The following is a 17,898-nucleotide window of genomic DNA, read 5'->3' as shown; positions in this document are numbered from 1 at the left end:
AACAGACAGACCCCAATGGTCTATGTTTAATCTAAAGATATACTGATGTGAAACATGGATTACCTTAAAGAGAACATAAAGCAAAGAAGAAAGTAAAATGTAGGAGTAGGTTTTAAGTTTAAGTTCACTGGAAAATTTGAAGTTTTCAAAAAGGGGACCCAGGTGTCAAATTATTCAGCTGTGGTTTTTGTTAAATGATTTGTTCCATTGAGATGTGTTCTGCCAACAGATCAAGCAACTGTGACGATGCTATTTTGCTTCTGAATTTCCAGTTGAGCAATAATGTCGTTTTGGCGATGGTAAGGGTGATAAGTATGGCATTGAGGTATTTTGATAGGGTACTTATTGGTGTGAGGTCTCCTAAGAGGCAAAGGAAGGGGGAAGTGGAATGTTGTGACCTAGGATTTGTGTGTTCTATGCATGACTTTATATTGAATTAGTTGGAGTCTGGGGTTATTGGTGATGAGATGGTTTTTCTCAGTGCTGTATCTACTGTATATTAATTAATAAATCTTTTCCCAGCCTTTGATAGGTATGGCTATGGTGGAGTCTTTGGTTGATGAGATTAATCTGTATAATTTTGATGGATTTGATGGATCCTGATATCGTCAGTGTTGTTTTTTTTTTGTTTTTTTTTTTTACTAATGGTGGTAGTTCAAGTTGTTTTCAAGTTAAAACTTGATATTCTAAGTTAAAACAGAAGGTGCGCTTATTGATTAGAAAGTCTGGGTTAATCCAGATAGGGGTTAATTTACATTGTGATTAAGTTTGATGGGTGAATTTATTGATTTTCCACCAAGCTTCCAGAGTTCTGATAATGACTGTGTTATGATATTTTAATTTTTCTGAGAGAAACAGTAAGTCATAAATGGAGAGTTCATTACATTCTGTTCCATTTCTAACCAAGGGTCCTGAAGAATGTTTGGGTGAATCCACCTCATGGCATATTGTCATTGCTTGGCTAAGTAATAGTGGAAGATGTTTGGGGCATTGAAACCTCCAAGCTGTTTGCTTTCCTGTAATGTAAGTTTGATTCTACGTTGTTTGTTTCTCCAGTTGAATTTTGTAATTAGTGAGTCAAGTGTGCTGAACCAGTTGGGTGTTGGCTAGACAGGGGTCATTGAAAAAAGATAATTAATTCTGGGTAAAATTGACATCTTTATTGCTGCAATGCGACCTGCGAGGTATAGTGGTAAATTATTCCATCAGTTTAATTTGTCTTTAGTGGATTTAAAGATGGGAGTGAAGGTGAGGTGGAACAACTCTGGAAGACTGGAGGAAATGTCAAAGCCAAGATATCGGATTTTACCATTTTGGATGTTGAAAGGTTGTTTTAGGATTGCAGTATTACACTTATGTATATTTAATGGAGAGGATTAGATCCAGTTAATGGAGTAGTCAGAGACGGACAAATCTTTCTATGAGTTGACACTGCTGGTTGTGATGTTGATGGTTTTTGTATATATAATAATACATCTTCTAAGTGCTATATCTTAGGCAATTGGATTTGTTTCAGTTTGTTGAAGACGTTTCACCCCTCATCCAGTTCAGTTCTAACTAACTGGAGGGGAGTTGAAGGTTTCAAACCCTATGTGAGTGTGTCCTTACAAAGCCTGCAACTCCCCTCCTGTTAGTTAGAACTGAAGAAGAAGATGTAGGAGAAACGTCTTCAAGAAACTGAAACTGAAAAAGTTCAGTTGTCTACAATATAGCACTTAGAAGTACCATGACCTGGATGACTGAGAACCTTCATCAACATAATAATGAATGTTCGACTTTATGGGATGTGCTGGCAATCATAAATCCACTGATTTGTGTGTCTTGGCGAAGGGCTGCTACTAGGGGTTCAATAAACAGTGCGAATAACAATGGGGGGTGAACATCCCTGCCGTGGTTTAGTTTGAAAGGTTGTGAGGTTATTCCATTGGTGACTAATGCTGTTGGTGAGTTGTAAAATATTTTAATCCATTTGATGAATGACTTAATGTATTCGTTTTCCACTTGTGTAGGAGTGAGTAAGTAAACAGTAGACTTATTTTGTACATGAGGGTGTTTGTAGGTGTACCTGTATTAGATTTGTGCAGATAGGTTTTTATGTCTTATGAGACCTGTCATCAGTGTTTATTTGGTGTGTGTTTATTTGTGTTGGATGTATGCGTTTTGTGTTTGTGTTTGAGTTGGCACTCACGCCCCATAGGCAGGGATGGGTGGAGGAGGAGGTGCAGCGCGGAACGTGTTGTAGACAGCACGACCCCTCCCTCTCAAATGGGTCCCTCTATAGGCTACAGCTGCTCCTGTACTGGGGTATGGGAATCCTGTGACTGAGAGTGACACATCCAGGCACACACCCACACACACACACACACACACACACAGAGAGAGAGAGAGACAGAGAAAAAGAGAAGAAGAGAGAGGTGTGAAGAAGTACAATATGCTGCAGTTCTAATTTTCATTTTTTTTCTCAATTTTCTCAATTCTTCTAATTAAATCACTCAGAAACAGGTAAATCTTATTGTAAGCATCTTATTTCAAACAAATCCCCTTTATGATTGCTGACATGCATTGGTCAAATCTGTCACACTGACTCTTCACACAGTCAGTGAAACAGCAGTCTTTGTGGACCAAACTATGAATTATTAGTGCCTGAATGTGGATGCATTCACACGCTAGTTATTCAAATCTTGACTATTATTATTCCTCTTCCATACATTTTTGGCACCTTTAAACACCAGCAAAGAGGATAAGGCACATGGCCATGGCTATGGGTACAAGTCCCCATCTCCCCATCTTAAGAAAAAACTCAACATACTTACAAACTTCACACATGCATGCACATGGTTGATTATATGATTAATTACACCCGTAGTTTATTTTGCTGGGGGTTAAGTACATTGCTCACAGTCAGGGGTTCGAGTCCTCATACTGTTGTGTCTCGACTTCTTATTCTTTTGTTCAAAAAGGTTTTTCAGAGTTTCAAAAAGTCACCAATTAAAAGGAAATAATCTCCAGGAGTCCTCCAAAGCTGAGTGCAGTAATGTTTAATTGTCGACAATTAAAACATGAGATCATACAGACAAAAGTTCATCAGATAAGACCCAAATTCTCAATACTAAATATACTCCTTATATTCACTAAGACGGGGGTTGGGCAACATGGTTTATCCAATCCTGGCTCTTTCTTTTGTTTATGTATCAAATTTTGCTGACTCTGTATTTTCCTGCATGAGGCTAAAACATGTGCCCACCCATGCCAACCTTTGTCGACACAACCTCCACACCGGGCATACGCTTTGATGTCCCTTTGCAGCTGCTATCCTGGACTTTCCCAGCACGTCTTATCTACTGTGTTGCCACTTCGTGGCCTTGCCTCCCCTGTGCTGCGGCTGTGAGACATTTTTTCTCTCCTCCATGATATGTTCTACTGCCCTACTGACTGCATCTCTTTTAAAAACAATAATAAAAGTGTGGTACATTTGGTTACATGATTTCACTCTTACATTTGTGGTTATATTTCACTCCAAGTTAACACAATTCAGTAGTTTAATCATCATTTCAATCAATAGGTGCATGTTCAATCAACTAGTGCAGAGCAATACATATTTTAACCATTCATTTATGATTCATTCACATTTTGATTAGATTCTTTAACATCTCAGTACTTGTTACCAGTTGTCATTAACCACTAACTACTTACTTATGGTTATATGGTTATATTACACTACAATACCCTCATTTTAAGAAAAGACTCCAAAGTAATTAAAAAATTCACACATGCAGACTGCAGATTGTATGACTGTTTGTACATGTCATTTTTTTTATGTCTCTGTGGCAGAATTGGTAAACTACATAGGTCATAATCACATAGTCAGGGGTTTGGCTCCTCATCTTCTCACTTTAAGAAAAAATTCCAATGTAGTCAAAAAATTCACACTTGCAGAGACATGGTTGATTGGATGACTGATTATGCTGGGAAGGTTTTCCTGTAGGAAATTGTCTAAGTCTCTTCTGACGGACACTACAGAGTTTAGATATGTTAAAATATTCCACATCCCTGGCACTGCTACTACTACTGCTGCTACAACTACAGCTAAATTACTCCATCCACTGCTATGCCATGGCTGAATGGGATGAATAGTACCAGGGGCTGCATTTTAGGGAGCGCTAGTGAGCTTTTTTGCCCTGTCCATGGCCAAAACTCATGACATACTTAAATTTCCACTACTTGTGAATTTTGTGTAAAGTTTCATGAGTTTTTGAGCATGTTTAGGCCCTCATAAAAGTTTTTTTTTGGCAAAAAAACAAAGAAAGAATAGCTTTCTGAATAACTGAGGCCTGCTAAAATTGTCAGCTTGTTTAAATTAGCGCTTAAAATGTTGCTCTTTACTTTGGCTTTCCAGTAAGTTAGATACATAACCTCTTTTTAAAGGTGCATCTTGTGGGATCTGGACAGCAACGGAGAGCTTGTTCAGTGACAGGCTAGTTCATGCTAAGTGTGTGAAGAAGCCAAATCACAGGTCCTTACTTCCTGCTGCAGACTGTACAACCAGCACTACTCCCACTAGGCAAATTCCTTCCTCTAAAAAAGGAGTGGCAGTTTAGTGTTCACTATTGCACTCACTCATATTTTTGTAAATTTTGTAAACTTTGTAATAAATGGCAAAACATGAAAGGCTTGGGTTGACAATAACTGAAATGAAACATTCCAACCAGCTGGAAAGGCTTTGGTGCCAGCTTTACTCAAACAAAGCTGGCACCATATACATATATATGTATATATGTATATGTGTGTGTGTGTATATATCTATATATCTATATATATGTGTATATATATATATATATATATATATATATATATATATATATATATATATATATATATATATATATATATATATACAGAAGCATTCGGTAAAATGTCACTCAGACACACATTTATAAACTTAAATAAACTATTTAATTATTATTATTATTATTATTATTATTTATGTATTTTTTTTTTTTACATTGGAGCCATCATCTTCTTATTAATGATCTTTTCATTTGATCTGGAATTGTGAAGCACTTTGTAAAGTCTGTTTCAGTATAAACTCTACAGATTAATCATTGATCATCCTTCTGACATTAACTGAGCATTGATGTGTTACAGGTACATGTGGGGGAACTATAAATAGCAAAAGCTGTGCATTCTGATGCTGTTGGAGAACCTTTGCTGTTGAAACACAAGTTTACTCAGTTTTACTTTTTTTCTTCTTTGCAGTTCTTCTCATTGACAGTGGTGGAGCGGGAACAAGCTTTGATATACAATCAGATGTTTAAGGGTGTTCCTACATCCATTCATGGATAGTTGTGGGAGTGTAAATGAAGCCTTGTGCATGTGTGGCTGTTTCCACAATAATTAAGATTTATAAAACAGAATCAGCATTTATAAATCTGACAAAAGAATGCATGCATATTTCTTTCTTTGTGCATACACAGAGTTGTAGTCTTGAATCTACACAGATTTTTCGTATCTGGCTCCAGTTATTCAATAGTGTAGTATTCTCAACTGTGTGCTAATTTGGATTTTCGATTTAAAAAGAATCTTTCAGCCAGTGCTGTGTCTTTAAGACACCCCCTGAGAGTCAGAAAACGACTCTAAATGATGTTGATGTTTACATCTCAATAAGTGTGTGGCTGTGGATCAGGGGTAGAGCCAGCGTCTTGTTATTGGAAGGTTGCTGGTTCGATTCCCCTGGTCTGCATGTTGAAGTGTCCTTGGGCAAGATACTGAACCTCAAACTGCTCCTGATGTGCTGGTCGGCACCCTGCGTGGCAGCCACCGCCATCAGTTTATGTATGAATTTCTGTAAGTCACTTTGGACAAAAGCATCTGCTAAATGCCCTAAACATGTAAAATGCAAGTGTAGACTAAGATAAGAAGTACTAGATTCAGCACTGAACTTTTGTTATAAAGATTCACTTCAAACTTTCTCCCTCTCAGTCACTGAATGATGTCTGGCACAGTTTTAATTTATTTGAATTATAGATATATTTTACAAAGTCTCCAAAAAGACACCATAGTTCAAGGCTGGATTACAGCCTGGATGACAGTCACACCAGAGCATGTTCACATCCTGGCATAAAGTATATTGGTAATTGTCATTTTTGTGAGCGGGAACTATTCTGTTTGGCAATTTTTGCTGCTAAACACTTTACAATTTTCTCTTTTTTTACAATGTAAATAAGACATTTTTTAAAAGAAAATATTCCCATAAAATAACAAATAATATTTTTTTAATTATTGTACTAGTGTTTACACTGTTAAAAAACAATTCCCATAAATATCGGCATAATACTTTTTAAATAATATAGTAGTGTTTACTACACTGTTTAAAAAAATGGAAAAATGACCAATAATAACAGTATAAAACTTGTAAACAATGTACTCATGATTACACTATATAAAAATGTACAACAAACAAACAAACAAAAAAACAGTGAATTGTGTAGCAGCAGAAGTTGCCAAATAAAATTACAGCTTTTCTGTATGTAACATCAAACAAAACAACGCTAAATCCCTACGGTGGTGCAGTGGTTAGAACTGTTGCCTCACGGCAAGAAGGACATGAGAGAATGTCCCCTCCTTGGGGAATATCAAGGAAGAGTTGACAGGGTAAGGCAATATTGATGAAATTTTATAAATGATGTTCTGATGCCCTGTTCCTTTAAAGGCAGCATGAAGCTGCACTACAGAAAACTGACAAAGTAAAGTAAAGATACATCTTGCTATGAAATGATAAACCATCTCATTGTACTGGTGTAAGCACTTTTGCTTTATAAATGTTGCAGACCACATTCTTGCAAGTAGATGCAAATTTCAACTTGTCTTGTTGTAAATTCACCAACGCCCCCCTTTCAAAAGTAGTGCTATCACATAGTCAAGACACTTACATTTGTGTAAGTAAATTTGAACCTTTTCTATTGATGACCTGTGGCTGTAAACTCAAACAGATGAATGCTTTGAAAGGAGTTCTGTTAAACTCAAAATATACTGTATCACCTTCCTTCAGACCTCAGACAGGCCTCGGATAGGGATGACTACACCCACTGTCTGCAGCAGCAAAGAAAAACACAACATGCACCACTGTAACTGCTTAGAAACAGGAGTGCTCTGTCTCTCTCCCCTCTATCCATCTTTCTCTCTTCTCTCTCTCTCTCTCTTCTCTCTCTCTCTCTGTCTCTCTCTACAGTGATGGAGATCCCCTACCTTCTGCTGTGTTTGCCTCTGCTCACTCTGACCAGACAACAGCATTAAAATGCCCCACAGCCAGCGCATAATCAATTGGTGATATATTCAGTTAAAGGACAATTTCCCTCAAGATGCCCCCTCCTCCCCTCTTTTCTTAATATCAGACATGTTAATTAATCTTTGTAAGTATACATCTGTGCCGACAGGTGTACAGTTTGTGTGCATATGCATATGAGTTAGTATGGGGACATGTGTACGTACATGTTGTTAGTGGTGTGATGGATATGAATGCAATCTGATGATGAGCTATGGCTTGTGCATGCTACAGCTGTGCTGTAATAACCCATGAATCATGGCCAGGTCTCTGTCTGACAGCCAGCAAGCCCATAAAACAAATAGCAACAGCCACTGTTACAAACGTAGTGCACTCTGTGGCTGCAGACTAAAATATCTTCATATATGCACATCTTATTTGCTAATGTAGGTGGGTGTTTGAGAATTAGTTGTGACACTAGCTTAAGTAACACAGTTGGGTGTGTAGTTTAATGCATCACACCACAATTTCAGGACAATGACAGAACACAGGTTTTATCACGATGTGTCTAACTAATTGGGCTTTAAAATGAATCTGCATGTTACATTACAATAGTGGAGTTGCAAAATATTTAAATGAACTTCATTCATTTTCAGTGAGCACATACACTTAAATGTGACAATGATGACATCAACTGGAGTGGCAGAATGAGCTGCATAAAGATCACACTCGGTCATCCAGAGTTGAAATGATTCTAAAAGCCTTATCTGAAATCTCTCTTGCCTTTTTAACACCCCAAATTGATTCAGTTTCCAGCCCTGGACCAGCGATGACACGCCAGTATGACAAAGCCCAGAGTTTATCTAATGTTGCGCTTGCAAATTTTTCAGCATATGTTAAAGGGTTGGATCTGCTTGCCTTGTTACTCTCTCTCTCTCTTTCTCTCTCTCTCTCTCTCTCTCTCTCTCTCCTGCTTTGAATATAAGCAGTCTAGGAGACAGTCAATCAATCAGTATTACATTCCCTCATTGTCCTTCATGCCCATGCAGCCTATTTTACTCAGTCAACCAAACACACACACACACACACACACACACACACACACACACACACACACACAAACACACACTCTCTCTCTCTCTCTGTGATATACACACACCCCACATAGACTGAGACTGATATACATACTGATCAAAAAGCATTAGAGGTTGTATTGTCTCCATTCTCATCATAGTTTTCCCCTTAGACCAAGCCTCAGCATATCATATTGTGTGTGTGTGTGTGTGTGTGTGTGTGTGTGTGTGTGTGTGTGTGTATATGTAGATTTCTGGTTGTGTTGTGCAAGATCACTTTTTTTAAACCTAACCTGAAGACAGGTTGTTGTTTCAGTAAGGCTTTTATGAGAGACAGGCCCTTATATATGATTTCTTAGTTTTTAGTAGTGTAATGTATGCATATGTATTGTATGCACAAAAAGGGGCATCAATTGTGCGTACACCACTTTCCAAGCATAAATTGGGATTTCTAAAAGAAATGCTTGATGGGGAAATGTCAATATCAAATGTTAACTACAGAGCCACATTATCATAAACGTTCACATAAGCAGGGTCATTTCTTCTTGTTCTTGGAGTTAAGTGTAACTATACATACATATATAAACACCTTTCTATTGTAAAAAATATAAGCCAACTCAAATCCTGAATCAAATTTCATCAACACTGTCTCTAGCGCGCTCTGTGACCTGTTGTGTTCAACGCATTGATTTTACACACACCTACTGTACATGGAAACACGGTGATAAATACGGCATTCATTCTTAAATTCTGCTTGATATTTTTTGGTCGTGTTTCAGGAAATTTTATTGTCTTCATCCACCTCTTAGCTGTGGTCATGATTCAACATAAATAACCATAATCATGGGATTTATAAAAGGAAATTATGCACTGATGATCAAAATCTTGCGCCATAGGCCCACAATCCACTCTGACCACCTCCCTCAAATTCCACAGGGTAAATACACATGGCACTTCATGGCAGTTTTTTTTTAGTTGCTAGCCAGCACTGGTCAATACTGAAGCCACATTTAAATCTCTACATACAGTCTGCATCACCAACATTCATCTTGGCCAAACAACTAATCTCACCCCCAAAACACATTTGGACTACCAAAACACTTCAAACATGTCTCAAAATAAGCTTGCCAGTTCTCACTCAGAAAGCATATATTGTCATTCATAACACAATGAGCCAAAAACGTTTCTATGAGTTTTCTCATAAATCAGTATTTCATTATTGAATAGAGTCTTTTTTACTTTATTTATTCAACAAAAGTATATGTAACAAGAGTTAATCGAAGCTGTTTTCTCATATGAAGGACTATGGACTATGTCCCAAGGTGTACAGAACAGGACGCGTTGTGTCAGACGCATTCTCACCCACTGGATATACTCTGTTTGGTTTGGGACCACCACGCCTGCGAAGAGCACACAGGAGGAGGTGTCAGGCGCATAGCAGAACTGAACACAAAAGCATGACACAGAAACAGTCAGATGCAGGAAAGTTTAGTTAATTGAGTCTCAAGAAAACAGGCAGGGGTCTATAATTCAGGCAGGGATTCAGTAGGCTATTCCTGATTGGTTTGACCCAGGAGACATGTAAAGTGGGACTGATCCTCAAAGACCGAGGAAGGCGGAGGTGAACAGCCACCGGGTTGATGACCTTGGAGATGGGACTACCAAAACACTTGATATACTCCTGATGTCCAGGAGTACAGTGTGGTGCAGTGCAGAGTTGACGTTGATTAGCACCTTGTTGGTAGCGGTCAGAAGAGTGAAAAAGAGCGGAGCGAGCCTGCCTCCAGGTGCGCCGACAATGATGAATGCAGGCCTGGACTGATCTGGACTTGTTCTTGCTCTGGAAAGAGCGGTGGCTGGTATCCTCTGGAGCACTGAAAAGGCAACAAGCCAGTGGCAGACCCGGGGAGGGTCTTGTGTGCATATTCCACCCAGCGGAGTTGCTTAGACCAGGATGAGGGATTGCTGGAGGTGTGGCAGCGCAGGGCAGTCTTCATCTCCTGGTTCTTATGCTCTGTTTGCCCATTAGACTGGGGATGAATTCCGGAGGTCAGGCTGATGGTGGCTCCAAGAAGGCTGCAAAACTCAGACCAGAAATGAGAGGTGAACTGGGGCCCCTGGTCAGACACAATGTCACTGTCACTGACACCATGCAACCGAAACACATGATTCAGCTGTATTTCAGCAGTCTCTTTGGCTGAGGGTAATTTGGGCAAAGGTATAAACTGAGCTGACTTTGAAAACAGGTCCACTACAGTAAGTATAACTGTATTACCGTCTGAGGGAGGAAGTCCTGTGATGAAAGCCACTGAAATGTGGGACCAGGGCCGGTTAGGGACAAAAACGTTGTCTCAGCATGGCCAAGGTGTGCCTAGCTTCTGGGTGGCAGGCTAGGCTGGATGAACTGGAGAACCTGAGAGCAGAAGTTAAACTGGACAAACGGTTTTCTGGACAGGCACTAGGTGCCAGATTATTAGCATGGGCCTTGTCCTCAATTTCCCAGGTGACTGTTCCAATGGTGTAGGAAGAGGGGAGAATAGCCTCCGTAGATGGAGATGAGCTTCCAGCCTGGAACTGGTAGGAAAGTGCGTCGGACTTTATGTTCTTGGAGCCTGGGCGGTAGGAGAGGGACAAATCAAAACATTTAAAAAATAAAGCCCACCTGACTTGTCGAGAGTTCTACCTTTTGGCTGAACGGATGTATTGCAGGTTTTGTGATCAGTCCAGACCACAAATGGTTGCTTTCTGTGCAGGGAGCAATCAAGGGCACTCATCCCAAGTCACCTTTGTCATGTTGTTTCTATAATTTTGTGTCATTTGTCATATAATGTATATAAAAACAAACAAACAATGAATAGGTCCACCATTCTCATGAGTTGTGATGTGACATCCCTGTAATATAATAATATTATAGTTAATTATTATTATTATTATATTATGTAATAATTATATATTATATAATATTGTTTTATATAATATTTGCTTTCTGTGTGCAAGTACTCACAAAAAAACGAAAAAAATGCCTCCAGCTCAAGTTCAGCCGTCTTTTTCAGACGTCAGTTTCTTGTGAGCCAGTCCAAAATAATGACATGTACATGACTGCTAATTCAGCCCTCTCCCCGTCAGCAGCAGCAGCATTGTGCAAGTTAGCTCCCATTTCTCCAAGATCCACCCCTCCATGCCAAAGCACAGGTACCCGCAGCCATGCACTCAGAAGTGTGTGCTGTGTGTATGTGTCGTATGAGCTCCCAGCTCAGACCTTTTGCAGTCCATGCAGTGTTAACTCCCTTTTAAATTGTATTCAGGATGTGAAATCCTTGACAGTAAAAAGCTTTCTTCGGCTAACCCAGAGCAAAAGTGAGGTCCTAATTTTCAGCTGTGCAGACAATTCTACATATTTTATCCATCAATGCCGTCAAGTTCTTGTCATCAAATTTAAAGTCCCGCGCTAAAAATCTTGGTTTTTTTCTTTGATTCTGGTTTAAAATTTGATTATCAAATCAGTTGTAAGCTTTTTCCATCTCAGGTCTCATGTCATTCCCGTCCGTTAAAGATATTGAAACTTCAGCTGATGCTTTCATTTCCTCTCGCCTTGATTACTGCAATCTTTCTATATATGACTCAGTCAGTCAGCCCTATCACACCTGCAGCTGGTTCAAAATGCAGCTGCAATACTCCTCACTGGTACTGGCTTCTTTTCACTGGCTACCAGTGAAGTACAGGATTGATTTTAATATCCCTTTATTTGTTTTTAAAGCACTGCAATGACTGGCACCAGGTTACATTTCAGAGCTGCTGATCCTCAATTCCACCTTCCGACCCCTCAGATCTGCTGACCAACTGCTGCTCTCCACTCCATGCACCCAGCTAAAAACCAAAGGTTATAGAGCATTTTCAGCTGTTGGCCCTAAACTGTGGGATAGTTTGTCACAAACAATTAAATCACCCCCCTCCATTGAAACATTCAAAACCTACCCCATCTGTTTTCCTTAGCATACAAATTATCATCATGAAAATGCCTCACCACTCTTTTGTTTTTATTGTCTTGGTATTTTATTTAGTTATTTTATGTCATGCTGTTTGTGTTATGATTTTATCTATTTCTGTGTTACCTAAATTCCTATGTTCTTTTTGAATGTGCTGTAAAAATAACTTGATTTGACTTGACTGAAAGAATTTGATGAATGTGGTCATTGAATGCATTTTGTGTGAAAGCAATAGAAAATCATTTACAGTTTGGTCCACAAACAATACTCTTTCACTGACTGTGAAGAGTACTTCTAATGTGACCAATCTGTGTTAGCAATGAGAAAAAACAGTCAGAAATCACTGGCAACCTAATCCAGGCAGCAATTACACATTTCTATTTGTATTTGTCAATACACACATAGTAGTATATTAATTTAAGTTTCTTGCCGATACAACAGGCATGATTTTTTCATTCATTTGAAATGGGGGTGCAGCTCTGTTGTAGTCAAGACCACCTAAACCGAGACCAAGTCATGGCCAAGACCAAGTGTATCGAGACCGAAACTAGACCAAGACTCTGAGGAGTTGAGACCAAGTCAGGACCAAGACCAAGGCAGGTCCAAGATCAAAACCAGTGTGAGTCCCACACTGCATGACACAATAAAATGTGGGACCTGCAAACCATAGGCAATCCTAAAATTGATCTGAAAGGTCCACATTTGCATGAAAACACCCACAGAAGACAAATTTAATTCATTTTCATTCACCTCTTTTATTCCCACATATGCGCTGCACAAAAACACTTTAATCACACATCAGATCTTGATGAACAAATTATTCAAGTTGAAAATCTTTACTGTTGTAGATTGTATTATTTGTTGAGAACAAAACCAATGGTATGTGGATACCAAAATCACCACCCCTTTGAGGGCTGGATTCAAAATCACACTGAAAATCAAAGTAAAAAACAGGCTGTGGCAAATCTTGGCGCCCTCAGATGCGCCGATACATAACGTCCCATAGATGCTCAATTGGATTTAGGTTAGGGGAGGGCCAGTCAATGGCAGCAATGCATTTGTCATCCAGGAATTGCCTACACACTCTGGACACATGAGACCAGGCATTGTCCTGCACCAGGAGGAACCCAGGGCCCACTGTACCAGCCTAAGGTCTGACAGTCACTCTGAGGATTTCATCCCGGTACCTAACAGCAGTCAGGTTACCGTTGTGCTATGACATGGAGGTCTGTCCGACCCTCCAAGGATACACGGTCTCCCCAGAAGATCACTGACGCACCACCAAACCAGTCATGCTGGATGATGTTACAGGCAGCATGTATAGATGTGGCATCCTGGAGGAGCTGGACCACCTGTGCAACCTGATTGGTCTGCAGGTACCGCCTCAAGCTACCAGTAGGGACAAGGACACTAGCAGAACGTAAAACTAGAGAATAATCAGTCAGGAAGAATAAGGAGAGAGCAATTGTCTGTGGCCACCACATACAAAACCATTCCCTTTTTGGGGGTTGTCTCACTTTTGCCTCTCCATTGCACCTGTTGTCACTTTCATTTGCACCAAAGCAGGTGGAATTGATTCACAATCATTTGTGCTTCCTAAATGTACAGATTGATATCCCTGAAGTTTAACTGACTTGGTGTTATACTGTGACGATTAAGTGTTCCCTTAATTTTTTGGAGCAGTGTATTAGAGCCTGACTGATACATTGGTTGGTCAATATTATCAGCAGATATTGGCCTATCCTGGATTTATTGGTACTGGTACTGGTGTATATGTTTTCCGATATTGGCTGATATGAAACTTTTTGGTTTTACAGAACATGATACAGAAAAATATGCTTGGGGTGATTGATAATTCTTAAATTTACAGTGAAGCATACTAATCCGTGCACTAATGTCAGTTTAGACAATAACATTATTGCTAAACTGTCTAGTATCTTCCCTTTGTTACATATCTTTGTGTTTGATAACCACATTTGAGGTATCGTTGCAAAAACGTGTGTATATCGGCCAATATATCAATATCGGAATTTCTGCACTCCCTAGGCACAGCTGTGTCACTGCCACGATCAGGAAGAAAATGTAAACTATCACCTGCTGCTGAGAGAAAATTGGTCACAATGGTCAAAAATGAACCATAAACCACTAAAAGGGCAAGTCTGCACTGAATTAGAAGCTGCAGTCACACAGTCAAGTGTGTTTTGCACTGCCATAGGCTGAGAGGCTGCTGTGCAAGAAAAAAAAACCTTGTTCCAGACACAGCACCTTAAAGCTCAACTAAAGTTTTCTGCTGATCATGTAGACAAAGAAAAAACCTCTGTGGTCAGATGAAACAAAAATTTAGTTATTTGGCCACAATGAGCAGTAATATGTTTAAAGGCAAGAAGGTGAGGCCTTTAACCCCAAGAACACCATACCTACTGTCAAGCATGGTGCTGGTAGTATTGTGGGGATGTTTTGCTGCCAGTGGATCTGCTGCTCTAAAGAAAGTAAATGGAATAATGAAGAAGGAAGATTATCTCCAAATTCTTCAGGAAAAACTCAAATCATCAGCAGAAGATTGGCTCTTGGGTGCAGTTGGGTGTTCCAAGAGGACAATGATCCCAAACACACATCAAAAGTGGTAAAGGAATGGATCAATCAGGCTAGAATAGAGGTTTTGGAATGGACTTCCCAAGTCCTGACTTGAACCCCATCGAGAACATGTGGACTGTGCTGAGGAAACAAGTCATTTGTTGCCAGGAAGCCAACAAATGTAGTTAAACTTCACCGGTTTGGTTAAAAAGAGTTAAGGAGTGGTTAAAAATTCAGCCAGAGGATGACCAGAATCTTGTGGATGGCTATCAAAAGCACCTAATTGAGGTGAAAATTGCCAAGGGACATCTAACCAAATCTTCGAATTACTGTATGTATATTTTTGACGCAGCAGATTTGGTCATATTTTTAGAAAACCCATAATAAATTTATCATTGAACTGAACTTCATGAATGTTTTTTGTGACAAAGTAGTTTGTGTTCCACTCATTCCATCACAGAAAAATGAGAGTTGTAGAAATCATTGGAACTCAAGACTGCCATGATGTACATACATACATTCATACATACAGTACATACAGTGTCATGGATTCCATGGATGCCATTCTCACAGTCACTCACTTTTTTTTCTTTCTACCCTGGTCATGTTAGTTGTTTGCTCATTTATCTACGAATTTAACTATTTAGTTATTCATTTAAATATTCTCCCTTTATCACTCCTCGGCCACCACAAATTAGGAGTGCTAGTAACTGCTTAGCAGTGATAGTATGGAGACACCTGGAAACACTGGTGGTAGTTTCTGTGCAATTCCATAGTTCAATTTGGGGTACTCTGATGGTTTTCTCTGTAATGGGCGGCATGGGGACGGAAGGCTGGACCAGCCTTATTTTCTTTCAAACCAATACCACAACCACAACAAATAACTTGACTATCAAATGGCCTCCTTCATGTAATGGAGGTTTCTGAAAGGAAAAATTAAAAGTTAAATGACCTACATTCACTTTTCGGTAGCACTTAACATTACAGCACAGTAATAACATGGTAATAGTGTGCTAATAATGAGGTAATAGTTAGGTAACACCATGTAATTACCAAAGTAATAACCACATAATAGCTTGGTATTAACAATGGGTATATCTGGGTAATATTGGACTGAAATTTATGTAACAGGGTAATAACGGGCCAAAAACAAAGGGTAATAATGGGGAAACAGATTTAAAGATGGCAACAAGGTAAAACTATTTAGTAATAGTATAGTAATATTATGGTAGCAATATGGTAACCTGGTGGTTATATCAGTGCAATATTTGGATTAAAAATGACAATATGGTGGCATTAATGGGTAATAACCTGATAATAATAAGGTAATATAGGTTGAGGTTTTCACAATATTATAGGCTACTATCAGCGTAACACCTTCAAAATCAAATGAAAATTCCTGGAAGTCAAAATTTGTCCAAAATTCATCCAAAAGTCAAAAACGTTCCCTTTTGTTTCAAAGTAATACTGCACAAGTTATATGTTTAATACTGTGACTTGTTACCTGGAAACACTGGTAGTAGCTTCTGTGTAATAACCATGAATCAGGACTGTAAAATGCTAAATTACCTATTTCTATTTAATTTCATGGTAATAATAGATTAAACCAAACACCAAGAGGCATAGTGGTTACCTGGAAACACTGGTGGTACTTTCTGTGTTATTCCATAAAACATTCAAAAGGTGGTGCACATTGTCTACAAATGGCAGTCTAAAGTCAGAGACAGGGAGGAGGAAAAGTAGGAGAGGAAGAACGAAGGTGAAAGTACAAATCAGCACAGTGAACCGTGTGCACAAGCTATTGCCAGCAGTGTGGAGTGTATATCTAGTTCGGTGTTAATGTTTTTCAAGAAGAAGTAAACTTGGCATGTTTTATGTTTTATTTTTTTTTTGAGCATTTGAGCAAGCAATAAGTCAATACAAGTCAGAACTAACTGCTAAGATCCTACTAATGCTGCATGGAAGGGAATGGACTTTAACTGAGGTTAAATTGTACACTATGCAGGCTTTTTTTTTTTTTTTTTTTGCATGGTCAATTCTGAGAGAGGACGACTGCAACTCGAGGTGTTTCCAGTGAGTGCCAGGCAGTCCAGCCACCATTGCTGCTGCAGGTAGTGGAGTCAGGGAGCCACTCCATGGATTTCTATGTGCCAGCTTCCACTTGATTCCAGATAAGATTTGACGAAGAAACAAAAGGGGCCCCTAACTAACTTAAAACACTCTGTGACTAAAAGTGACTGAAAAACTTTTTGTATAAGAAGGATCCTACTCTACAGCTAAAGAGGAAATTATTAGGAAGTCTAAGAATACACTTAAGTCAGGACTTAAAGTACCCGAGTACAGTAATTTAAGGTTGGTCAATTAAGTTTATTTTATTTTTTTTACTGAGTGTTGAATTTACTCCGGAAGAAAGAGGTACATTTAGTTTTACTTGGATACATTTTTCTGTGCTTTGTTTTATTATTTCGCCTAAGCATAACAGAAGGGTGATCCAGCACAGTTCTTAGATAAGTGTTTCTCCATTTTTTTTTTGTGAATAAATAACCCCAATATCATATAAAGTTGTTGTTGTGTTTTGCTTAGCATCCTCCAACTAGAACCTGGATTCTAGATATTGGTGTCTTACTATTCACCAGGTGTTAAAGGGTTAGGGTTAGGGTTACCAACCTCCTTTACAACTAGTGTTAGAGTTATACAATTTATATTTATTTATATTTAGTTGAACTTTTATATATATTTATGGTTATTATACAGCAGCTACCAACAGTGTTTCCAGGTTACAAGTCACAGTATTAAACATGTAATTTGTGCAGTATTACATTGAAACAAAAGGGAATGTTTGGATCATAAGGGAGGATGAATTTCAGCATTAGAACATGGTATATATACAGTATATATACATATACATATACATATATATACAGTATATAAACAGTATATATATATATATAGCCTATATTAATGTGAAAACATCGACCTATATTACCTCATCTTTAAATGTGTT

The 17,898-nt window shown here is 38.8% G+C and overlaps 1 protein-coding gene across 4 annotated transcripts in view; it reads right to left on the bottom strand.

Moving 5' to 3' along the window:
- The window catches only part of LOC141016101 (RNA binding protein fox-1 homolog 3-like), a 245,436-nt gene that overhangs the window by 16,377 nt on the left and 211,161 nt on the right, over nucleotides 1-17,898 (bottom strand). For all 4 annotated transcript variants that reach the window (XM_073490360.1, XM_073490361.1, XM_073490358.1 and 1 more), the window contains one exon: nucleotides 2,189-2,321. In XM_073490360.1, the coding sequence (XP_073346461.1) occupies nucleotides 2,189-2,321 (133 nt within the window). The remainder of the gene's footprint in view (nucleotides 1-2,188; nucleotides 2,322-17,898) is intronic.

Source organism: Pagrus major, chromosome 20 (assembly GCF_040436345.1).
Source record: "Pagrus major chromosome 20, Pma_NU_1.0".
Classification (NCBI taxonomy): domain Eukaryota; kingdom Metazoa; phylum Chordata; class Actinopteri; order Spariformes; family Sparidae; genus Pagrus; species Pagrus major.
Note: the sequence above shows the minus strand (reverse complement) of the source record. Positions and strands in the feature narration are given on the sequence as shown.